We start from the raw sequence: 26,278 nt of genomic DNA, 5'->3' as shown, positions 1-26,278 counted from the left end.
TGGAAAGTCCAGTGAAGAGTGGTGAAGTGGTAGTAGGAGTAATAGATAAACTATCTTGTCCAGGAATACAGTTTATCTTGGGTAATGATATAGCTGGATCGCAGGTGGGAGTGATGCCTACTGTGGTTGATAAGCCAGTGGAAAATCAGACAACTGAAGGACGAATATCCTGGGATTTTTCCGGGTTGTGTAGTAACAAGGTCGCAAAGTCACAGGTTAAGACAAGAGGAGAAATCAAAGAGTGAAGTTGAAGTGCAATTATTAGAAACGATTTTTGATCAGGTGATTGAAAAAGAACAAGAATGGTGGAGGATGAGGCGGATATTTTTAGTTCAGGAAAATTGGCGGTGTTACAACAGAAAGATGTAGATATAAAACGGATATATCAGAAAGCATTTTTGGAAATATACGGAAGAGGAATCTGAGAGTATGCCAGAGTGTTATTACCATAAAAATGATGTCTTGATGGGAAAATGGAGACCTGTGCATATGCAGGCGGATGAAAAGTGGGCAGAAGTTCATCAAGTAGTATTGCCGGTAGGGTATAGAAAGGAGGTGTTGCTAGTTGCACATGAGGTACCAGTGGGAGGTCATTTGGGAATAAGGAAAACTCAAGCTAAAATCCAGAAACATTTTTATTGGCCTGGACTACATAAAGATGTAGTTAAATTTTGTCAATCATGTCAAGTGATAGGGAAACCTCAAGCAGTGATAAAACCAGCGCCCTTAATACCCATTCCAGCATTTGAGGAACCTTTTACGAGGGTCCTAATTGATTGTGTAGGACCGCTTCCTAAAACAAAAAGTGGGAATCAATATCTTTTGACTACAATGATGTGTCTACTAGGTTTCCAGAGACCATTCCAGTACGTAATATTACAGCTAAAAGGATTGTGGAGGAGTTACTTAATTTCTTTACTAGATATGGACTACCCACAGAAATTCAATCAGATCAAGGATCAAATTTTACCTCAAAGTTATTCAAAGAAGTTATGGATAGCTTAGGAATAAAACAATTTAAATCAACTGCGTACCATCCAGAATCGCAGGGAGCGTTAGAAACGTGGCATCAGACATTAAAGACAATGTTGAGAGCGTATTGTCAAGATTATTCAGAGGATTGGGATAAAGGAATCCCATTCGTATTGTTTGCAATTAAGGATGCACCTAATGAGTCAACCAAATTTAGTCCTTTTGAACTAATTTTTGGTCATGAGGTAAGAGGACCACTTAAATTGATGTAGGAAAAATTGGTGGGTGAAACATCGGAAATTACACTATTGGATTACGTGTCAAATTTTAGGGAACGATTAAATAGAGCAGGTGAATTGGCTAGACAACATTTGAAAGTTGCACCAAATGTGATGAACCGGGTAGCGGACAAGAAATCCAAAGTTCGTAGTTTTGCCAGTGGGGGATAAAGTTTTAGTGTTGTTACCAGTGGTAGGTGAGCCTTTAAAAGCTAGGTTTTGTGGACCGTATCAGATTGAAAGGAAATTAAGTGAGGTGAATTATGTGGTTTAAAAACACCAGATAGAAGAAAGACTGACTGAGTGTGTCATGTGAATATGCTTAAAAGGTACTTTGAAAGGGAAGGAGAGAAAAAGGAGGTTTTAATGATTCTAACTCAAAGTGAAGAACCAAATCCAGATGACTGTGAATTTGACATTCCTCAAATTAAATTGGAAAATTAGGATGTTCTTTAAAATTGGGATGAATTGTTAAGTTACCTTCCAGAGGAAAAACAAACTGACCTGAAAGAGTTATTGACATCACATGGGCAAGTTTGTAGCGATAAATTGGGAAGTACTGAAATAGCTATACATGATGTAGATGTGGGAAATGCTGTTCCTATCTAACAACATCCATATAGACTTAATCCTTTAAAATTGGCACAGGTTAACAGAGAGATTGGGAGTATGCTTAAAAAGGGCATAATTGAAGTGGGTTGCAGCCAATGGAGCTCACCCATAGTGATGGTACCTAGACCAGATGGTACCCAACGGTTATTTGTGGACTATAGAAAGGTGAATGCAGTTACAAGAATGGACTCTTATCCTATCCCACGTTTGAAGAATTGCATGGAGAAAGTGGGACAATCTGCTTTTATTTCCAACTTCCAGACATGGAAAGAATATTTAAAACATCGTATGGAGTTCTTCGATCGACTTCAGGTGGCTGGTTTGGTGATGAACCTAGCCGAAAGTGAATTTGGAGAAGCCCGAATCAGTTTCCTTGCGGAGTTTCCGATACCCTCAAGACGAAGGGAAATAATGCGATTTCTTAGCATGAATGAATTTGATCGAACATTTGTGCAAAGGTTTTGTGGCGTGATTACTCCACTGATGGACTTGCTAATGAAACGTCAAAAATGTCAATGGACAGCGGACTTTCAACAGGCATTTGACTGCCTGAAAGCTGTGATCACCAATGCTCCTGTATTGGAGAATTGCAAGGGACTCTGTGGTCAGATTGAACTAAAGTATCTGAATCTAAAGAGAAATGCCGAGGCATAGAGGAATGGATGGATCTTGCAGAGACTTTCTTGTTCAAAGAGACTGTCAATCGAGAAGGTTTTTGGTTGGAAGAAGAAGAATGAAGAAAAATGGACTCTATTATTATACCTGTTTGCGTGTGTTGTTTTCTTTAAAAACGAAAAGGTATATTTACTGTGTACATTTCTTAGTGGATGGTGCAAAAGTGAAAAATGATACCATCTTGAAGTTGATGGTTTATTTTTTTTTCTTGGGGGGAGGTGCCATGTGAGAGAACCTTTAAGACATGGATGTTTAAGCAATGTACCTTTAAGAAAACAGTGATGTCAGAGAGTGGGTGGAGCTCAGCTCAGTTCAGCCATTTTGAAGTTTCAGTTTGGAAAAGTGCCTGGCTGGTTTTGCTGAGAGCAGTTTAAAAGTGCCTGGCTATTTTGCTGTGAGCTGCTTAAAAGGAGATAGCAAGTTTGAGACAGCAGCTTGAGAAGTTCTGGTTTGTTGTGAGTTGCTTGAAGGGAGAAAGCCAGTTTGAAAAAGCAGCTTGGGTGTGTCTGTGTATTTCCAGAGAGCTGCAGGAAGAAAGCAAGGTGCTGGAGCTGAAGTCACCAAAGCTGATATATCTCTGTCATAAAACAGGGAATATATATTAACTGTGACCTGGGGTGTTTCTGTTTTGAAGGTTTTAAGTCTCATGGATGTTTAAAGGGGTAACTGAAGGATTATTTAGTGTTGTAATATTTTCAAGGTTATCTTTGAAGTAAGGGGTGTTAAGGGATCCAATGTTTATTTAAAAGGTTAAGTTGAGTTCATAGAATAAACATTATTTTTGTGTTTAAAAACCCACGTGTCCATAATTGTAATATCACACCTGGGGAACAAGCTGCGTGCTCGGAAAAGCAACAAATCCATTAAAGGGAGAGGTTGGTTGAACTCCATGATACATTTTGGGGTTCTGAAAACGCCTCGTCCATAACACTCTCTCCCTCTGTCTCTCTCTCTGTATCTCTCTGTCTGTCTGTATCTCTCTGTCTGTCTGTCTCTCTCTGTCTGTCTCTCTGTCTGGCTCTCTGTCAGTCTGTCTGTCTCGCTGTCTGTCTGTCTCGCTGTCTGTCTGTCTCGCTGTCTGTCTGTCTCGCTGTCTGTCTGTCTCGCTGTCTGTCTGTCTCGCTGTCTGTCTGTCTCGCTGTCTGTCTGTCTCGCTGTCTGTCTGTCTCGCGATCTCACTATCTATTGTAGATATATGTGTCTATACATAGATAGGTATGTGTGTGTCTATACATATGTTATAATAGATAGAATTGTGTGTCTATACATATGTTAAAAAAAAATGGAAATGTGTGTGCCCATCCAGAAACACACACATACATAATATATAGATTGATATATGTGTGTCTATAGATAGATATGTGTACTCATACTTGATACCTGGGAGTGGGTTACAGACTGGAATCTAATCGAAGGGTTCAGATGGTTTATATATAGAATAATGGATACCTGGGAGTGTGTTACAGACTGGAATCTAATCGAGGGGTTCAGATGGTTTATATATAGGATAATGGATACCTGGGAGTGGGTTACAGACTGGAATCTAATCGAAGGGTTCAGATGGTTTATATATAGAATAATGGATACCTGGGAGTGAGTTACGGACTGGAATCTAATCGAGGGGTTCAGATGGTTTATATATAGAATAATGAATACCTGGGAGTGAGTTACAGACTGGAATCTAATCGAGGGGTTCAGATGGTTTATAATGGATCCCTGGAAGTGAGTTACAGACTGGAATCTGATCGAGCGGTTCAGATAGTTTGTATATATAATGGATCCCTGGGAGTGAGTTACAGACTGGAATCTAATCGAGGACTTCAGATGGTTTATATATAGAATAATGGATACCTGGGAGTGAGTTACAGATTGGAATCTAATCGAGGGGTTCAGATGGTTTATATATAGAATAATGGATACCTGGGAGTGAGTCACAGACTGGAATCTAATCGAGGGTTCAGATGGTTTACATATAGAATAATGGATACACGGGAGTGAGTTACAGACTGGAATCTAATCGAAGGGTTCAGATGGTTTATATATAGAATAATGGATACCTGGGAGTGAGTTACAGATTGGAATCTAATCGAGGGGTTCAGATGGTTTATATATAGAATAATGGATACCTGGGAGTGAGTCACAGACTGGAATCTAATCGAGGGTTCAGATGGTTTATATATAGAATAATGGATACACGGGAGTGAGTTACAGACTGGAATCTAATCGAAGGGTTCAGATGGTTTATATATAGAATAATGGATACCTGGGAGTGAGTCACAGACTGGAATCTAATCGAGGGGTTCAGATGGTTTATATATAGAATAATGGATACCTGGGAGTGAGTTACAGATTGGAATCTAATCAAGGGGTTCAGATGGTTTATATATAGAATAATGGATACCTGGGAGTGAGTCGCAGACTGGAATCTAATCGAGGGGTTCAGATGGTTTATATATAGAATAATGGATACCTGGGGGTGAGTTACAGACTGGAATCTAATCGAGGGGTTCAGATGGTTTATATATAGAATAGATACCTGGGAGTGAGTTACAGACTGGAACCTAATCAAGGGGTTCAGATGGTTCATATAAGAATAATGGATACCTGGGAGTGAGTTACAGACTGGAATCTAATCGAGGGTTCAGATGGTTTATATATAGAATAATGGATACCTGGGAGTGAGTTACAGACTGGAATCTAATCGAGGGGTTCAGATGGTTTATATATAGAATAATGGATACCTGGGAGTGAGTTACAGATTGGAATCTAATCGAGGGTTCAGATGGTTTATATATAGAATAATGGATACACGGGAGTGAGTTACAGACTGGAATCTAATCAAAGGGATCAGATGGTTTATATATAGAATAATGGATACCTGGGAGTGAGTTACAGACTGGAATCTAATCGCGAGGTTCAGATGGTTTATATATAGAATAATGGATACCTGGGAGTGAGTTATAGATTGGAATCTAATCGAGGGTTCAGATGGTTTATATATAGAATAATGGATACCTGGGAGTGAGTTACAGATTGGAATCTAATCGAGGGGTTCAGATGGTTTATATATAGAATAATGGATACCTGGGAGTGAGTCACATTCTGGAATCTAATCGAGGGTTCAGATGGTTTACATATAGAATAATGGATACACGGGAGTGAGTTACAGACTGGAATCTAATCGAAGGGTTCAGATGGTTTATATATAGAATAATGGATACCTGGGAGTGAGTTACAGATTGGAATCTAATCGAGGGGTTCAGATGGTTTATATATAGAATAATGGATACCTGGGAGTGAGTCACAGACTGGAATCTAATCGAGGGTTCAGATGGTTTATATATAGAATAATGGATACACGGGAGTGAGTTACAGACTGGAATCTAATCGAAGGGTTCAGATGGTTTATATATAGAATAATGGATACCTGGGAGTGAGTCACAGACTGGAATCTAATCGAGGGGTTCAGATGGTTTATATATAGAATAATGGATACCTGGGAGTGAGTTACAGATTGGAATCTAATCAAGGGGTTCAGATGGTTTATATATAGAATAATGGATACCTGGGAGTGAGTCGCAGACTGGAATCTAATCGAGGGGTTCAGATGGTTTATATATAGAATAATGGATACCTGGGGGTGAGTTACAGACTGGAATCTAATCGAGGGGTTCAGATGGTTTATATATAGAATAGATACCTGGGAGTGAGTTACAGACTGGAACCTAATCAAGGGGTTCAGATGGTTCATATAAGAATAATGGATACCTGGGAGTGAGTTACAGACTGGAATCTAATCGAGGGTTCAGATGGTTTATATATAGAATAATGGATACCTGGGAGTGAGTTACAGACTGGAATCTAATCGAGGGGTTCAGATGGTTTATATATAGAATAATGGATACCTGGGAGTGAGTTACAGATTGGAATCTAATCGAGGGTTCAGATGGTTTATATATAGAATAATGGATACACGGGAGTGAGTTACAGACTGGAATCTAATCAAAGGGATCAGATGGTTTATATATAGAATAATGGATACCTGGGAGTGAGTTACAGACTGGAATCTAATCGAGAGGTTCAGATGGTTTATATATAGAATAATGGATACCTGGGAGTGAGTTATAGATTGGAATCTAATCGAGGGTTCAGATGGTTTATATATAGAATAATGGATGTACGGGAGTGAGTTACAGACTGGAATCTAATCAAAGGCTTCAGATGGTTTATATATAGAATAATGGATACCTGGGAGTGAGTCACAGACTGGAATCTAATCGAGGGGTTCAGATGGTTTATATATAGAATAATGGATACACGGGAGTGAGTTACAGACTGGAATCTAATCGAAGGGTTCAGATGGTTTATATATAGAATAATGGATACCTGGGAGTGAGTCACAGACTGGAATCTAATCGAGGGGTTCAGATGGTTTATATATAGAATAATGGATACCTGGGAGTGAGTTACAGATTGGAATCTAATCAAGGGGTTCAGATGGTTTATATATAGAATAATGGATACCTGGGAGTGAGTTACAGACTGGAATCTAATCGAGGGTTCAGATGGTTTATATATAGAATAATGGATACCTGGGAGTGAGTTACAGACTGGAATCTAATCGAGGGGTTCAGATGGTTTATATATAGAATAATGGATACCTGGGAGTGAGTTACAGATTGGAATCTAATCGAGGGTTCAGATGGTTTATATATAGAATAATGGATACACGGGAGTGAGTTACAGACTGGAATCTAATCAAAGGGATCAGATGGTTTATATATAGAATAATGGATACCTGGGAGTGAGTTACAGACTGGAATCTAATCGAGAGGTTCAGATGGTTTATATATAGAATAATGGATACCTGGGAGTGAGTTATAGATTGGAATCTAATCGAGGGTTCAGATGGTTTATATATAGAATAATGGATGTACGGGAGTGAGTTACAGACTGGAATCTAATCAAAGGCTTCAGATGGTTTATATATAGAATAATGGATACCTGGGAGTGAGTCACAGACTGGAATCTAATCGAGGGGTTCAGATGGTTTATATATAGAATAATGGATACACGGGAGTGAGTTACAGACTGGAATCTAATCGAAGGGTTCAGATGGTTTATATATAGAATAATGGATACCTGGGAGTGAGTCACAGACTGGAATCTAATCGAGGGGTTCAGATGGTTTATATATAGAATAATGGATACCTGGGAGTGAGTTACAGATTGGAATCTAATCAAGGGGTTCAGATGGTTTATATATAGAATAATGGATACCTGGGAGTGAGTCGCAGACTGGAATCTAATCGAGGGGTTCAGATGGTTTATATATAGAATAATGGATACCTGGGGGTGAGTTACAGACTGGAATCTAATCGAGGGGTTCAGATGGTTTATATATAGAATAGATACCTGGGAGTGAGTTACAGACTGGAACCTAATCAAGGGGTTCAGATGGTTCATATAAGAATAATGGATACCTGGGAGTGAGTTACAGACTGGAATCTAATCGAGGGTTCAGATGGTTTATATATAGAATAATGGATACCTGGGAGTGAGTTACAGACTGGAATCTAATCGAGGGGTTCAGATGGTTTATATATAGAATAATGGATACCTGGGAGTGAGTTACAGATTGGAATCTAATCGAGGGTTCAGATGGTTTATATATAGAATAATGGATACACGGGAGTGAGTTACAGACTGGAATCTAATCAAAGGGATCAGATGGTTTATATATAGAATAATGGATACCTGGGAGTGAGTTACAGACTGGAATCTAATCGAGAGGTTCAGATGGTTTATATATAGAATAATGGATACCTGGGAGTGAGTTATAGATTGGAATCTAATCGAGGGTTCAGATGGTTTATATATAGAATAATGGATGTACGGGAGTGAGTTACAGACTGGAATCTAATCAAAGGCTTCAGATGGTTTATATATAGAATAATGGATACCTGGGAGTGAGTCACAGACTGGAATCTAATCGAGGGGTTCAGATTGTTTCTATATAGAATAATGGATACCTGGGAGTGAGTTACAGACTGGAATCTAATCGAGGGGTTCAGATTGTTTCTATATAGAATAATGGATACCTGGGAGTATAGGCTGTCGGGTTAATGAGCTCTGTTCCCCTCTTTTGAATCCTGGTAGCCTGTTGTCTGTGGATGAACATGCTGTACATGCCTAATTGGATGGTGATGACTGATTTCCTGTTGTTAACTGTTTCAGAAAGATGTGACTGGCCTTTCTCAGCAGCAAAGCTGTCCTGGCCAATATTTACCCCTCAAATCAACATCGCTGTGAGTGGATGTTCTGATCGTTATCTCGTTGTTGTTTCGTAGAGACTTGCTGTGCACAAAATGGCTACTGCATCTTCTGCATTACAACAGTGATTCCACTTCAAAAAGCACTTCATTGGCTGTGAAGTATTTTGGGATGTCCTGAGGCCACGAAAGGCACATGCAAGTTCTTTTATTCTTCTTTAGAGTTTGTCGTAGCGGGTTGAAGCTATATCCCATTTTGAAGAATTCCTTAAATAGTGCCCTTTCTCGACCAGCCAAGATTCAAAATTGTACCAAATTGAACGAGTCCTCGTGTTCCCACAGTCCAAAGCTGTCCAGGTTAGGTGGATTGGCTAAGTTGCCCTTCGTGTCCAAAAAAAAAGGTTAGGTGGAGTTACGGGGACAGGGTGGAAGTGTGGGGAGAGGGTGGAGGTGTGGGCTTGGGTAGGGTGCTCGTTCCAAGGGCTGGTGCAGACTTGATGGGCTGAATGGCCTCCTTCTGCACTGTAAATTCTATGATTCTGGGCTCCTGTTGCTAATGACTGTCATCAAAACTCAAATAGTCTCGAGTGGAAATGATAGTCTCATATGTAACTTGAAATTATATATATATATTTAAAAAAAAAAAAAAAAATTAGAGTACCCAATTATTTTTTCCAATTAAGGGGCAATTTAGCGTGGCCAATTCACCTACCCTGCACATCTTTTTGGGTTGTGAGAGTTAGACCCACGCAGACATGGGAAGAATGTGCAAACTCTACACAGACTGCGACCCAGGGCCGGGATCAAACACGGGTCCTCGGCGCTGTAAGGCAGCAGTGCTAACCACTGCGCCACTTGCTGCCTAACCTGATATTATATAATAACTCGGCCATTGAACCCCCGTACCCTAAACTGATCTATCATTTGATGTGATAACTGGCTTTGAGCTGCCCGTAGGTAAGGCTTGATTGGCGATGCTAGCAGATGAATGTTTAATGTGTTTGTGAAGCGTTGCTCTTTGCTATTTAAACAGAGACATCAGTCCATTGATTTCAAATGGATGGATGCTGCAAGCTATAAGGCAGCCAGGAATTTTATACAGGCACCTTAAGTAATAGTCTCCTAACAACACTGAAGTGAGTTCAAAGCTGTTACAGGCATTGCTAATCTCAGTTTGTTTGAATGATGCAATGCCAGTTTCTTGAAAGGTTGATTTTTGAGGACAGGCTTGTAGGTCCTTGGGTTTGGCGAATGGAAGAGACACCGAATGGAGATATTTAAAATGATAAAGGGATCTGACTGGGTAGATAAAGAGAAACTACTTGCTCCAGTGGCAGCTATCCCTCCAAATTGCGCCGTGGGTGTGGTTGCGCAGCAATTGAGGTTGGGGCAGGAAGGGAACAAATGGGTCACACATAAGCAGCTGTCCCTTTTAAGATATGCGAATTTGGGTTTTGAAATGTAACCAGTCTGATTGAAACATCCGGCTCTCTGTAGTCATGTGACTATGCCATGAGGCTGCCTCTGGAGGCCGACATCTTAAGATCAGTTCAGTAAATACTATCACTGAGACAGCACACTGATGAAGCTTTACTGTCCTTGTACATGAAGCATGATGTCAAGAGCAGTGGAACAAACAGTTGCTAATGCATGAGAACAGTGGGTGTATAGTGGGTAATTTGGGTAACTCAGACACAGCAGGATTGTGCATGCACTTGTGTCCTTTGTTTGGTAGAAAAAGGGGGATATTTGGGTTTTGAAATGTAACCAATCTGGCTAACACAGCTAGCGTTGGGCGGCATGGTGGAACAGTGGTTAGCACTGCTGCCGATGGCGCTGAGGAGCTGGGTTCAATCCCAGCCCCAGGTCACTGTCCGTGTGGTGTTTGCACATTCTCCCCATGTCTGCGTGGGTCCCCCCCCCCCCCCCCCCCCCCCCCCCCCCCCCCAAACAAAGGTTAGGTGGATTGGCCACGCTAAATTGACCCTTAATTGGAAAAAAAATAATTGGGTACTCTAAATTTAAAAAAAAAAAGCACAGCCAGCTTCACACAGTCATGTGACTATGCAATGAGGATGCCTCTGGAGGCAAACATCTTAAGACCAGATCAATAAAGCCAAGGCACAACACTGATGAAGACTGCCGTCCTTAGACATGGAACAACACACACGAATGGCCACACAACAATCTTAAAAGGGACCGCAGAGCGCACCAAACAGGTCACACACAGAAAAGGGAAGAAAGAGGGAACCTAGCTGGTAGGGTGAGTCCGGAACAAAGTGAGAATTCACCTTAAATTCAGAAACTAGGCCTCGCCACAGTGATTTTACCAAGCATAAAGGGCGGTGGAAACTCTCCTGAAAGAAGTGGGGGAGGAAAGATGGGTGTGTCAGTTAGAGCTTTCAAGGTTGGGTAGTGGAGAAAATGTGGGAAAATGGAGTTGAGATAGTGATCTGCCATGGCCTAACAGAATAGTGGGGGACAGGCTTGAGGGGCGGAATGACCCCCAATGAGGCAGTGCGGTTTGGAGGGGGGGGTTAATTTATCCCGATCCGGCAAGCTGACAGGATGAGGCGAGGATGCTGGTTTTACACCGTCCAATTACCCCCTCTACTGTTAGTACTGATGCTCTGAGTTAAACTTGACCCACCCCCTCCTGAATCATATGTTTGTTCTGATGCCATTTATTATCTTTCTTTCCTGTGTTCTTCCTATCCCACTTCCCCATCCTTTGTCAACCAGGTGTGAAGCCGCCATGGATACAGGGAGTAACGTGCTATATGTGGATTTCCCCAACTTCAGCAGCCGCCTCCTGGAGAGCCTGAACCAGCAGCGAATGGAAGGCAAGTTCTGCGACATCTCCATCCACGTGCAGGGCAAAGTGTTCAAGGCCCACCGTGCTGTTCTTGCAGCATCCTCGCCCTACTTCCACGACCAGGTGCTCTTCCGCAATACCAGTCGCCTGGTGCTGCCGGGTGTGATGGACTCCCGGGCTTTTGAGAGCATCCTGGCCTCCTGCTATGCTGGCCGGCTCGCCGTGTTGCAGGCGGACATCGTCAGCTACCTGACAGTGGGCAGCTTCCTCCAGATGTGGCATGTGGTGGACAAGTGCACCGAGCTGCTGAGGGAAAACCAGTCGCCTCCCATTCCAGCCCCCAGTGGCCAGAGGGCCTGCCGCACCACCGACAACCAGTCGCCCAGCAGCAGCAACTATTTCAGCCCCCGGGAGGTGGGCGAGGCCAGGCCAGAGAGTGAGGAAGCGGTGCCAGTGAAGACTGATGCCCATGAGGAGGAGGAGGACGACGAGGAGCTGGAGGAGGAAGAAGAGGAGGAGGAGGCAGCAGCGGCGGGCAAAGACAAGGAAGTGGAGCACAAGGTCACCAGCAACCATGGGGAGCTAGTCGGCGGGGAGATGGCCGAAGGGGGCCCCCTGGACAGCCCGTACCACCGGCCGGCCTATGTCCAGCCCAGCACCTTGCCACACAAACGCTGGGTGTATGTCAAAAAGGAGAAGCCAGAGGAGGACCTGGTGCTAACGTGCGAGGAAGACGAGCAGCACTTTGTGAAGACGGTCGGCAGCCGACGTGGCGAGCCGCAGGCGCTCAGCATCAGCGACGTGTGCACTCTGGCTGGCCCGGAGATGCTGGGCCCCGAGGAGCAGGCCTTCGAAGACCAGATTGACTACTGCGGCTCCTCCGAGGATTTCACCTATGAGCCCTTGGACGAGAGCATCCGCGGCTATCCGTGTCAGACCCCGGGCAGCCAGTTGGCACTCTATCGGCCCCAGGGCGACACGCACCATGGGGCGGTGCAGGCCACGACGGGAAGCCCGGGCGCCGGCACCAAGATGTTCGCCTGCCACTGCGGGAAGAGCTTCACCCACAAGAGCCAGCGGGACAGGCACATCAATATGCACCTCAACCTGCGGCCCTTTGGCTGCACCATATGTAACAAGAAGTTCAAGATGAAACACCACCTGGTGGAACACATGAAGATCCACACTGGCCATAAACCCTTCGAGTGCCATGTCTGCAGCAAGAGGTTCATGTGGCGCGACAGCTTCCTGCGGCACAAGACAGCATGTGAAAAATTACAGCGGGCGACAACCGCTAACCCTTGCATCAACTGAAGAGAGAGAGAGAGGTGGCGATGGGGAGGTGGGGAGACAGACTGGCCTAACAGTCCCTTCGCTGTAGCCATCTTTTTCTTCTTCCGTATGGGTGCTCCTGTACATTATCCTGTACAAGCTAACCTCATGTACGTATTTGTCTGTCGTGTGTCGAGAGAGTAAGAGAGTTGGGGTTGGTTGATTCAATGCCATGGGATCGATCGGCAGGCGGGTTGTTTGTTCTGTGTGTCGCTCCAACCAATACCGGCACCGATGACTGGGGCTGGGCATCTGAACCCCCATTTCATTGGGTCCAGTCACCGTCACAACCTGCGACAGCTGATGTACCCCTTTTATATTCAAAGTGAGGGATTCCAACACTGCAGAACAGAATGGGTTTTTCATTGACGCCTGCTCCCCACCATCACCTACCCATCCCACTTATAACCAACAAGCAAGTCTCCAAGTCAGCTACAGCACTTGGATGTAGCTTACAACTCCCTCTACACTGCTCCCCCTCGATCCCTTTCTGCTTGCACCAATCCATGGAACCTTTCCCTTGAATTCCTGTGCCGACTCTTGGTTGGCATACCACGCGCCCACTTCCTGCTATGGGCCCAATGAGCACGTTTTGTAGAATTGTTGGCTAGAGCTCAGTGGTGACCCCCCCCCCCCAACTCTGCCTAATTGTTGGAAACTGAGTGCAGGTTATTTGTTCGGGAATTGCAGGGGGGGCTGGGGGCAAGCGGTGGGGTGTGGGTGATGGCCGGTGTCGGACGGGTCCGACGAGATAACCGTTGGTACGTCAGGGAAGGAAGGTGTCCAATACTCTGGCCTGATTATACGTCGAGTGCTGAGTTGGGCTTTGCCGGGGAGCCATGAGGGCGGTACTGAAGCCTTGGAGCCAGGGCAGAGACGAGCAGACAGGGCTGTTTGACCAGCTAATGTCAAGGAGGCCAATTGTTATGTGGAAAGGTAGGACACATTCTGACTGTCTGCGTTTTTGAGATGCCACCCACCTTCAGAGCTAGGTCAGTCAGTCAAGTGCAATGTTTCACGTTGCTCAACCATTGGCGGCTGTGGCTTCAGCCAAATTTAGGGAGCCGCTCCTGGAAGTTCGCAAAGTGATCGCCTTTTCAAATTACATTACTGATAAGACAGCAGATGCAAAAATACAGCCATAGTATTAACTGAGAGCTACATAGTTGGATGCTGCAATGATGGAGGTCCTTGTAGGCTTTACTGGATGGATGAAGTAGAAGGAAGCCAAATAGCTGCTACCCTGATCTCTCTCGCTCTTTCTCAACAGAATATTTCATATGAAATGAAAATCGCTTATTGTCACAAGTAGGCTTCAATGAAGTTACTGTGAAAAGCCCCAGTCGCCACATTCCGGCGCCTGTTCGGGGAGGCTGTTACGGGAATTGAACCATGCTGCTGGCCTGCCTGGGTCTGCTTTCAAAGCCAGCGATTTAGCCCTGTGCTAAACAGCCCCTGCAATAGAGTCATATAGACTCTTTCTGGCAACAAACAGACAAGTTGGGTGGAAAAGTCTTTGTAGGTTGTCTCATCAGCAGGCAGTGTTAATGGCCAACTGCGCTTGCTGGGAAATTGCAGCGAGCACACTGCTGGTTTCCCGTCACGCCAAAGTGCCCATCGGCCCTATTGTATCTGGCTCAGTCAGTAAATAATGACTAGCTCCAGTGTTAAAATGCGGGAAGGATTTTTACCCCCCCCCCCCCAGTTCTAACAACAAATTTCCTCCCCGTGCAGTTCAATGCCGCCCCTCACTGTTGATCAGCCTATAACTGATCTGTACCATCCAGGATGGCCCTCGACCTGATCTCCAGTGACAGTGTGGCTAGGGAAGGAGCAAATCTGAGATGTTCCTCCCTCCTGGTGGCTTTCGAGTCACCTTGACTGAAGAATGTGGACGGCATGACCTCCATTTTCCTGGGAGGGGTTCCTACCAAAGTTGCTGTGGAAGTTCGAGGTCGGAAGACCGAGGAAATTATGACGGATGTGGGAAGAGCGGAAAGGGAAAAACAAAATGTGGGCGGGGAACACAATTGGCAGCTTGCTGAGGTAAAAAGAGAGAGAGGTTTCTGAGACCGGGAACACAATGGGCTGTTGAGGTAACTGCAGCTTAGGAATGATTCGCCGGACAGGGTTTCTCTTGGAAGTGGCTGGGAGTTGTTTGGGCGCGGTGGTCTTTTCTCCTTCCTAAAAATTAATCTGTCTCCTGAAACGGATATGAACAGTTGCTGGTCTATGCACAGAGCGGAGGTCGATGCGTCATCTCTGTGTCTCCCCGCTACACAGCCAACGTCTGCTACCATTAATAGCCACAAGGCTGCCCTCACAGCCTTTCCGAGCAGTTGGCTCAACCCAGCAGTACCACTTAAATGGGCCTTGAGCATCTATTCAAGAGTGTGAAATCCAGGTAACGTTTCCTTCACCCCACCATACGGTCCGCACTTATTCACAGTCACCTAAATCGCTCCAATAGCACCAATTATTTCCCATCACCACAGATGCCAATTTAAACATATTAAGTGTGCAGATTATTTTGTGATGTTCAGCACCCCCTGTCTTAAAGCCAGGTTAATTTCCAAGCCAAGGTGGCGCTTTGGCCAGTTGCTCGCACCCTTAACAACTTCTCGAGGGGGTCTCTCTCTCTCTCTCTCTGGTAAATGGGGTTGTTACGTGGGTGCCCACTATATATACGCTGGCATGGCTTCAAGCAGTGAGGGGCATTCACCACCTGTGTCAGGATGCCCTGCAAACACTGACTTTCTCCAAGCATTTGACAGTCCGTGCAGCTTTCTGTCTTGATAGACAGAGCCTCTCACTGTGAGCACCGACACTGGAATGCAGTGTGGGGTGGGTCCATTCAATCCGACACTTGTACCACGTGCCTAGTTTATTTGTGGGCCCTGAACCCACCCCTCAGCAAATCCCACCACCACAGAGTCCAGAATCACTTTTACACTTGAACCTCAACAACAGCTTGCATTTATATATCGCCTTTGAGCTACTGAAATGCCATGGGCTGCTTCACAAGGGAGTTAATCAAACAAAACGCGACACCGAGCCACATCAGGAATTGTTGGCACAGCTGACCAGAAGCTTGTCAAAAGCGGTAGGTTTTAAGGATTGACTTAGGAAGAGAGATTCAGCGATGACACTGAGAGCTTCGGACCCCGGCAGCTTAAGGCACGGCCGCCAATGGTGGAGCAAGTAAAATCTGGGGATGCACAGAGGAGGCTGGATAAGCAAATAAGAGAGAAGAGAACAAAGGCTTATGATGGCGTTGGATAAGGGAAGGCCTGAGATGGCTCAAGTGGAGCGTAAACGCTGCATGGCCTGACTGGGATGGATGGCCTGTTTCTGGGATGTTTGTCCTCCATAATACCAGGAGGCTAGAATTGGAGGAGCTCAGTGATCTGAAAGGCTTGTGGGGCTGGAGGAGATGACAAACACCGAGAAGAGTGTGAGGCCATGAAGGGATTTACAAATAAGGGTGAGAATTTTAAAGAGGGCCGCTTTTCTAGACTGGGAGCTGTTGCAAGTCAGCGAACACAGGTTGATGGGTTTAAAGTTAGGGGCAGCAGAACTTGCGATGAGCCCCAAGTTGACAGGGTAGACCAGCTACATTGGAATAGTGTCTAGAGGCAGCAATGACATGGATGAAGAATTCAGTCTTGTTAAGTGCCTCTATAACCGTTTTCCCCCTTCAAAAATTATCAATCCAGCTCCTCCCTAAATTACTAAATGACCCCAAATCAAGATATTTCTAGAGGAATTTTGGTCACCATGTCAAGCATCCTGAGGCTGTGGAGTGAAGCCAGATTCTCTAATCTCACTTTGCTCCAGGGTTGTAAATATTATACATGGTTCCTCTTGTCAGTGCTCCTAAACCACAATAAGTAACTTCTTTTTAAATTTCCCCTCATCGACGCTGTTAACAGGGCTGTGTCAGGGCCACGGGGTCAGGGCACAGACAGGACAGAATGGACTGCCTCCTCCTGTTCTGTGCGATTCTATGGGAGGGATTCTTAGGATCGAGGGTGACTAGCTTCCACTCCAGTTCAGTGGATTCTGAGACAACTGACGAGCGGGATGTGTGATCGGCAGACTCAGCCAGGTGTGTGGGCGTGTGAAGCTTGGAGGGTCAGGTGGATGAGGTTGATTGGGAGGTTGGTGAGCTTTCTCCGATGCCCGCTCCTGATGAAGTCTGCGATGCACTCAACACCTTCCTGAATGAACCTACATTTTTGATTGGCCGCAAGCCAGGACTCTATTGAGTCGGCAGGGATAATTAATCTATTCTGGGATGCCTTGAGGTCATCCCTGAAGAGATAATCGTCAGGGGGGAGGACGGGGTGTTCAGGGAAATCTACAGGATGGGGTAGAACGTTAGTATTGCAACTCGCTCCAATTTAGGGTTATATTAAAATTGTACCAGGGTGTCTCCCTGCAGACCACTTTTGGAAGTGAAAATAACTTTGCTGATCCCTCTTGGTTAGTTTACTCTTGACATCCCTCGCTGACTAATGTATCTGTGGCTGCACTGTGGTGCAAATATTTAATTATTTGGGAAGAATGCTGTTCTGGAATTCACATTGTAAAACGTACCATGGTTTAGTAGGTTTGGTAACGGTAAAAGAAAAAAAGACGAGTGTTTTACATGACCAACAGGGTTTCACAGCCGGTGAGGTATTTTTTGAGGTGTGGTCACTGTTGCAATGGAGGAAATATGGCAGCCAACGTGTTCCCAGCAAACCCCCCACCAACCCTAATGTGATAATAGCCAGATCAATCTGTTCTTGTGATTTTGGTTGAGGGATCAGTCGTGACCAAGATGTCAGGAAGAACTCCCCGTGCTCTTCATAGTAGCGCCATTGCATCTTTTACATCCACTGAAGCAGGCAGATGGAGCCTTGCTTTCATGCCTCATCCACAAGACGGCATTTCTGACAGTGCAGCATCCCCTCGGTACCGGACTGGAGTGTTAGACTAGATATTTTTGTGCCCAAGGTCTTAGAGTGGGACTTGAACCTGAAACCTTGCGATTCAGAGGCAAGTGTGCTGACAACTCAGCTGCGGCTGCCGCAAATTTCCACAAGGTTTTAACGTGGTTGATGGGACGGGTGGAACCTACACCACTAAAAATGGAAAGATCCATTGGAACTAATAGCTTTTCAAAGAGCCAGCACAGGCATGAAGGACCGAATGGCCTTCCTTCTGCACAGTGCGCAGTGAGATCCTACGAATGAGCTCCTGATTTCAGTCATGCCACGATGGCACTTCCCCAGAAAGGGGAAAATAAAATAAAACATTAGATCCGCCAGCTCTGTCTTATTGAAGGAGGGGATTCTTTTCACTTGTCCCAGAGGGAAACTATTGATAACCCTTGCAGCTTTCCCTCGCCGCACCCCCTTCCCCCACCAATCTTTCAGGGGTGGAGAAACTCTGACCAGTGGGAGACCTCTAGGGTAGTTTACCAGAATATGAGAGGGAGGTGGGTTGAAAATGCCAACCCTCAGGGCAGTGTTGTTGGGACACCGAGTATTCTGTCATGTTTCCAACACCTCTCCCCACTCCTTCACTCTTCTTGTTTTGGTGCTTTTTCTGCGGAATATCATCTTGTCCTGAAGTTAATTTTGTGGCCAACAAACTCGAACAATTGAGGTTATTTGCTGTCTGTGACTTTTCTGGGTTTTTTAATATCCTCAGGCGCATTTGTTAAAACGATATGCAAGTACAATTGTTTGCCAGTTACCAATCTGCGGCGAATGCATGTAAGGAATAACTGGAACCTGTTGAGAAATTCAGTCTTCGTTTTAGGTTCTACCCAGTGCTCTCATATTGGGGGTCAGAAGGTCATGGGTACAAGTCCACACTTTATCATAGAATTATAGATTTACAGTGCAGAAGGAGGCCATTCGGCCCATCGAGTCTGCACCGGCTCTTGGAAAGAGCACCCCACCCAAGGTCAACACCTCCACCCTATCCCCATAACCCAGTAACCCCACCCAACACTAAGGGCAATTTTGGACACTAAGGGCAATTTATCATGGCCAATCCACCTAACCTGCACATCTTTGGACTGTGGGAGGAAACCGGAGCACCCAGAGGAAACCCGCGCACACACGGGGAGGATGTGCAGACTCCGCACAGACAGCGACCCAAGCCGGAATTGAACCTGGGACCCTGGAGGCTGTGACGCAATTGTGCTATCCACAATGCTACCGTGCTGCCCACTTGGGACTAGAACACCTAATCTGGCCTGATGCTCCAGTGCAGTAATGAGGGAGTGCTGCATGGTTGGGGGGCCCCATCTTCCAGCTGTATTAATGACTTAGATGAAGTGTCAGAGAGTAATGTATCTACGTTTGCTGGTGATACCAAGCTAGGTGGAAAGGTAAGGCGTGGGGAGTACAGAGAAAAGCTACAAAGAGACAGGTTAAAGAAATGGGCAGCATGATGGCCGATGCAATATAATGGAGGAAAAGTGTGAAGTTCTGCACTTTACTCATAAGAATAGAAGTTTAGAATATTTTAAACAAGGCATGGAACTTGTGAATGTTGATTTCAGAGAGATTTGGCCATGCTCATTAAAGAATGCAGAAAGTTAGCATGCGGGTGCAGCAAACTATTGGGAACACAGATTGCATGTTAGTAGGGGGATTGGAGTACAGGAGTAAACCAACCTTGCTAAAGGTGTACAGGGTTTAAGTGAGACCACATCTGGAGTACTGTGAGCAGTTTTGGTCTCCACCTTTTAGAATGGATATGCTCGTATTCGAAAGAGTAAAGTGAATGCTCATCAAATTGGTCCCTGGGATGAGGGCGTTGTCTTATAATGAGAGGCTGTATAAATTGGGCCTATATTCTCCGAAGTTTGGAAGAGTGTTCTCATTGAATCCGAACAATATTCTGAAGGGGCTTGATAGGGTGGACCCTGAGAGTTTTTTTCGCGCTGGTCGGGGAATCTAAAACACGGGCCCAGTCTGAGGATAATAAACGGCCAATCATTTAGGATCGAGATGAGGAAAAATTACGTCACGCAAAAGGGTCGGCACTGTTTGAAATTCTGTACCCCAGAGGGCTGTGGATCCTCCATCGTGGAATACATTTAAGGCTGGGATTGACAGATGTTGGATGTCTTGGGGGACGAAGGGACATGGGCAGCAGGCAATAAAGTGGTATTGAAGCCCAAGATCAGCTATGATACAATGGACCCATATTGTTACAGCTGCTCCTGTCTCATGTTAAAGATAATAATGTTGCTGCGGATGGGATGTTAATTCAAAGCCCGGCCTACCCTCTCAGGTGGATGTTAAAGTTCCCAACGGCACCATTTCAACAAAGAGAAGGAATGTTCTCCCTGGTACCCTACAGCCAAGAGTTATTCCCCAAGCAAAATCACCAAAAACACATAACCTGGTCAAATTTCTGGTCCTGGGAGCTTGCAAATTAGTGGCTCGAAGTTTCCTACATTACAACAGTGACTACACTTGGAACGTATCTGAGCGTCTGTAAAACATTTCGGTTTCGGCATTCCAAGTTTTTTTTCCAGTTTCATGGTTCTGAATTTGTAGGTCGGAAATTGTTCTGAAACGACCGATCTGAAGGTCATAAACTCGTGAATCTCCTCCATTTCCACTGATCCTAAACCTCCGATTTTATCTAATTTGGTACGGTCTTCGTGAAGTGTGGTGTTGACGTGGTCAGTGTCCCAAGTCCCAATTTCCTCTTTCACATCGGTCAATTTCACAGCTGTCCTACTATCTCCAACCCCGGCCACTGCCCCCACCTGTTCTCCGCAACAAAAGATTAGGCACGGGACTTCACCTGTACATACTGGACCCATTCACCCAGGTGCCTGAGGTACAGGGAGGGTGAAGAAGAGGAGTACAGTTGGTGAAGGGAAGGGCTGACAGGCAGGTCTGTTGAAGGTATGTACTCTTCCCCACCCCATCTTCCCAGCCCGCTATTTGCTGAGGCCAATCGATGCAGTATGCCAAGGGAATCTCCCTTAATTCCAGCATTAGCCAGGACGCTTTTAATTCCTGGGCTCTAATTATTACTTGAAGACCAAATTAGAGGTAATTTCCTTTGCCCACCGGGTTCAATTATCCAAGGGAAGTATACTGTATGAGGGCAAGACATTTTTATAATGCCCACCTCCTGTGTTTACTTTTAACACACACTATAGAAACAAGCCATCTGTCCCAACTTGTCTGTGCCAGTGTTAATGACCCATATGAGTCCACTCCTACTCTGCTTCATCTCATCCTATTTGCATATCCTTTTAATCCTTTCTCCCTCATGTGGTTATTTATCTTCCTTTTAAATGCCCCTATGCTATCAGCCACAACTTCTTGTGGTAATGAGGTTCATATTTCACCCACTCTCTGATAAAGATAGTTCTCCTGAAGATGGATTCATGTTTTTTTGGGGCAGGGGGGTGATGGAGGATGGAAACCTGAGGGGCTGATTTTCATGATTCAGCTTCTTGGGCACTTTGATACAGCGGCACTCAAATTATTGGATTGAAGAGCACACAATGTCTCCCGGTTGCCTTCTGTGCCCGGCACCCATGTGCTAATCGAGGAAACAGCGGCTCACCCTTTGTGAGAATTCCCAGGCAGCAGTTCCTCCCCCATCCTCATCCAGCCTAACGTTAAACATCAGCCTGCCTGTTGCTCCGATGCTTCTGGATCTGCGACCAGGCCTATCGTTATTTTGTGGTTTAGTCGAGGGCTAATAACCTTTCGGTCCAAACGTCATAACGGAGGCTTTGAAAAGTTCCCGCCCCGTTTCCCTTCCTGTGGATTCTTCCCCAATCTCCAACCTCTGCTTGGTGGCTAATCCGGTGGACCGAGCCAGAGGGCTGTTGCTGCCGATACCCTCCCAAGTAACCAGCAGAGAGCCCAGTAGACTTCTTCGCAGCAGAATGTTTGAGGATAAGGTTTAGTGACAGTGCAGTGTGCAGGTACAGAGTCCGTCTGTGTTTCATCGCAAGAAATATCTGGGAGTGTAATGCCTATGATATCTGTAGTGTTCTATACAACATGTGCATGAGCATTATACCACAATGAAATATGTGGGAATGTATTCCCAGTGTAATACATTGTAGGGATTATAATTGGATATGACCAGAGGTGCACTTGCATCAGTTGCGCCTCGCACACCCATCATTCACCTCTGTTGACTGCATTGAGCTAAAAAATGGGTGTATGATATAACATATGGGAAAAGTAATTTGGCCTATTTTGTGCCTCCCCACCCACCATGTCCATTTGCAGCCCGGTGTGTGTGTTACACAGTGTACCTCTCGACGTGCTTCCAGAAAGTCAGATGATTGAAAGTCTGTGATTCTGTTTTACACACAAGGGCTAGCAGACCTCCCATGCCACCCCTCATGGTTAGTTAGCCATATAATTGACAATTTTCTAACACTGGGTATATCATCAGCATCGCGTGACAAAGCAAGTGGTCAGGAAGTAAGCATGACAAGTAACAGGAAGCACGTGCTATGCCTAAGACTGAAATATTATGGAATCTACGGGATTATTTCCCTGTTTAAAATGTAGCATATGTACTATAGAAGTTGTTGAAGTCTAAGATGCCCATAATCTGTCCTTGATACGCAAGATTTGATATTAATCTTTGAAAAGGAATCTAGATATACACTTTCAAAGGCAAATTTGCCTGGCTATGGACAGTGGGACTAATTAGGTGCCTCTTTCTAATGGCCGGAATCAGCAGGATGGGTTAGATGGTTTCTTTTGGCACTGTATCATTGTATGCACTGCCCATTGGCTGGAGCTAGTTGTGCAAAAGCCCTGTGGATAAGTGGCCGTTAGTTGCACTGGACCACTGAGCAAAGCTGGTCATTCATTGGCCGGAAATACACTCCCTTTTTGAGCTATGGGGGCAGTGAGCGGGTTTCGAACCTGGTATCTCCTGGGTGAAAGTGCACAACTATTAGCTTGTGTTATTCTCATTTGAGATGAAATCTAGCTGTGCCTTCTGACTTGGCAAGTCCTCCACAACCCATGGAAAAATACATCAACCCTTCTCAGCTCTGCTGACCTACCTATCCTGTGGGAGATGCTAAAAGACTGATGGCCAGCCCCTGCCCTTTGCGGCAGGACTTGAGAGGTCATTTATGACACACTGAGCAGGGATACATGAGTATCACGTTTTACAGGATTTTACTTAAAGACTGCGATATTAATGAATGTCATGGAGCACCAACACAACACTAGGGATGCCACCCATTGAAGATGTCATCACACAATCTCCGGCTGCCAGTGGTTTGACAGGCTCTCCCTACTTGTGCGCTGCCTAGTGATGGCCAATTGGAATGCGAATGGATTCTTCCTTACCCGATTGGACGATTTTGTTGATTGTCAGTCAAACAAACATTTTTACCACCACTCTCCCAACCCAACACCTCAGATTTATTTTTGTAACCAGTACCATTAAAACTTTTTTTTTTTTTTACAAACGTCATTTTTTTTTCAAAGCCCCAATAAATTGTCTTCCCAGCGATGAGACTTTAATTCCGGGAAACTCCAGAGAAATCCCAGGCAGTCAGCAGTCCTCAAACCTAACCCTTTCCATGCTCGGATACCCACACGTGGAAGCTGTGCGCATGGGGAATGGATCGAGCAGAGGGTGGGTTTTGTTTGCTTCACAAAGGCAGCAAAGATAGCTCAGAATTTGGGTGATGCCCCGAACTACTTCGACTCCGACCGCTCAGCCTGTGTTGACAGTCCAGTGCTTGGGAGGTGACAATTCCTGAAATTATCACATACATTTGTTAGGGAGGGCCAAGGCTAGACATTTCCAATTCCGATTGGGGTGATGGTTACATTGTAGTGTATATTATAGGATAATTGTGTGCTCCCCTCGCCTTCTGTCTATCTCATCTCAGCCTCTCAGCATATCTTTCTAGTCCATTTTCTCTCATGTACTCATCTATCTTTCCTTTTAAATGCAAATAAACTATTTGCCTCAATCCATGTGGTATTGAGTTCTACATTCTAACCACTTCTTGACGAAAGGCATTTTCCACTTCTCTGCTGGATTTATCAGTAAATTAGTATTAATCCTGTATTCATGGGCCCAAGATTTGAATTCTACACCTCTCCATGTTCAGAACTTTAAAGATCAGTTCACCCTGAATTTTATCTTCTGAAGAAAAAAGCTCAAACTTCCCCGAGAGATGCAATCTTGGTTGTGGTCACAGGTCACATCCACCACCCCCCCCCCCCCCCCCATGTTATTTTTATAGCTGGGAGAGTGGAATTGATCGTCTTATGTACAGTCTGACTAGGGCCCCATACAAGTTTATTTCATGGGATGTGCGAATCGCCGACATTTCCAGCGTTTATTGCTCATCCCTAATTGCCCTTCACCACCACCTTGAATTGCTGCTGCCAGCGTGGTGCATGTGCACCCACAAGACTGATCGTGAGTGACGATTCGGCAATGACTAAAGGCAGAATGGTGTGTAACTTGGAGGAGCACTTGCAGGTGGTGGTGGTGTTCCCATGTGTCTGCTGCCCTTGCCCATCTAGGTGGTAGAGGTTGCGGGTTTGGAAGGTGCTGCCCAAGGACGTTTGGCGAGTTGCCGCTGTACATCCTGTAGATGGCACACACTGCGGAAGTGGTGGGGAGAGTGAATGTTTAAACTGGCGGCTGAGATGCTGATCAAAGCAGACTGCTTTGTTCTAGGTGGCAGTGAGCTTTGTGAGTCATTGTTGAAGCTGCGCTTACAGGCAAGTGGGGAGTCAGGAAGTGACAGTTTCTGACCTGTTCTTGTAGCCAAAGTCTTCAAATGGCTGGCCAAGCTAAGTTTCTGATCAGTAGTGAACCCCCCTTCACAGGGTGTTGAGGAATTTGGTGATGGAAACTGTTGGTTGTCAAGGGACGGTGGTCCGATTCTTGTCTGTTGGCGCTTGTAGGTGTGAATGATACTGAGTGGGGGTTGGGGGGGGGAGGGGGGGGGGGTTGGAACTGCTGCCTCATGGCGCCGAGGTCCCAGGTTCGATCCTGGCTCTGGGTCACTGTCTGTGTGGAATTTGCACATTCTCCCCGTGTTTGACAACCCAAAAGATGTGCCGGCTAGGTGGATTGGCTATGCTAAATTGCCCCTTAATTGGAAAAAATGAATTGGGTACTGTAAATTTAATTTAAAAAATGATACTGAGTAGGCAATCGAGTGGCAGATGGGAATATAAAGTGGGTCCATGTGAAGTCATTCTCTGTCAGTAAGAATAGAAAAACAATATTTTTAAACAGCGAGAAACTATTAAATGTTGGTGTTAAGGATTTGGGTGCCCTTGTGCGAGAAGCACAGAAAGTTAACAGGCTGGAGCAAATTGGAAGGCGAGTAAGTGCTGGGAAAACACAGCAGTGGAGCTGTGGTCAAAGATCAGCCATGAGCTTACTAAATGGGGAACAGGCTCCAGAGACCATCTGGCCCACTCCTATCCCTTATGGTAGTACAAATTTATTACTTTTGAATTCTATATTTCTGGAAATAAATCTTAGTGCTTTGATAACACAGCAGACCTGCAAATCTGCTTTAATGATTTGTCCACCTATATCCCCAGATCCCTTTGCTCCTCACACCCATTCACTTTCTTATTTTCTGAACGGTCGGTGATTTTTATATTTTCTTCCCAAAGTACATCTCCCCCTCACATTTATTTGAGTTAAACTTCATTTGCTACTTAACTGCTCAGTCTGCAAGTTTTCTACATGTGTACATGTTTATCATATATAGATATATGTATAATGCATAAGCTAGTTTAAATCATAACTTTAAGCAATATATTTATTACGTCGCACACTGAAAGACCCTTAAGCAATTGTATCAGACAAATTATTTGAACTATTCTAGCTCCATCAATAGGCACAGGAACGATATAGACCAGATCCGACCTGGCTCAGTGCTAGAGCAGTGTGGGAGGGGGGGAGGGGGGGGGGTGGGGGGAGGGGGGGTGGGGGGGTGGGGGGGGGCATAAGAAGCCACCATACATACAAACTAGGAACAAGCGTAGGGCCATTCAGCTCCTGCTCTATTGAGCTTGTTCTGCAATTTGATAAGACCATAACTGACCTGAGTGTGGCCTCAACTCCACTTGCTTGTCTACTGTATTATACCCTTTGACTCCCTTGTCCATCAGTAATCTACCTAATTCAGCCTCCGGAATCACTGCCTCCACTTGCTCCCTGGTGAAAATAATTCTACAGATCAATGGCCCTCTTGAGACACAAAAAGTCGTCCTCACCTCGTCTTGAATGGACAACCACTTATTTCTAACCCCTGATTT

At 45.1% G+C, this 26,278-nt stretch overlaps 1 protein-coding gene across 4 annotated transcripts in view; it reads left to right on the top strand.

The window, feature by feature from the left end:
* LOC140390358 (zinc finger and BTB domain-containing protein 22-like) overlaps positions 1–25,913 on the top strand; it is a 31,227-nt gene extending 5,314 nt beyond the window's left edge. Inside the window, exons 2-3 of one of the 4 annotated variants that reach the window (XM_072475445.1) lie at positions 8,775–9,007; positions 11,552–25,913. In XM_072475445.1, coding sequence (XP_072331546.1) covers positions 9,006–9,007; positions 11,552–12,938 — 1,389 coding nt within the window. In that variant the 5' untranslated portion in view covers positions 8,775–9,005 and the 3' untranslated portion in view covers positions 12,939–25,913. The remainder of the gene's footprint in view (positions 1–8,774; positions 9,008–11,551) is intronic. The other 3 variants (XM_072475446.1, XM_072475447.1, XM_072475448.1) reach the window with 3 other exon arrangements.
* Positions 25,914–26,278: the final 365 nt, after the last annotated feature.

The sequence above is a fragment of the Scyliorhinus torazame genome, chromosome 14 (genome assembly GCF_047496885.1).
Source record: "Scyliorhinus torazame isolate Kashiwa2021f chromosome 14, sScyTor2.1, whole genome shotgun sequence".
Classification (NCBI taxonomy): Eukaryota; Metazoa; Chordata; class Chondrichthyes; order Carcharhiniformes; family Scyliorhinidae; genus Scyliorhinus; species Scyliorhinus torazame.
Note: the sequence above shows the minus strand (reverse complement) of the source record. Positions and strands in the feature narration are given on the sequence as shown.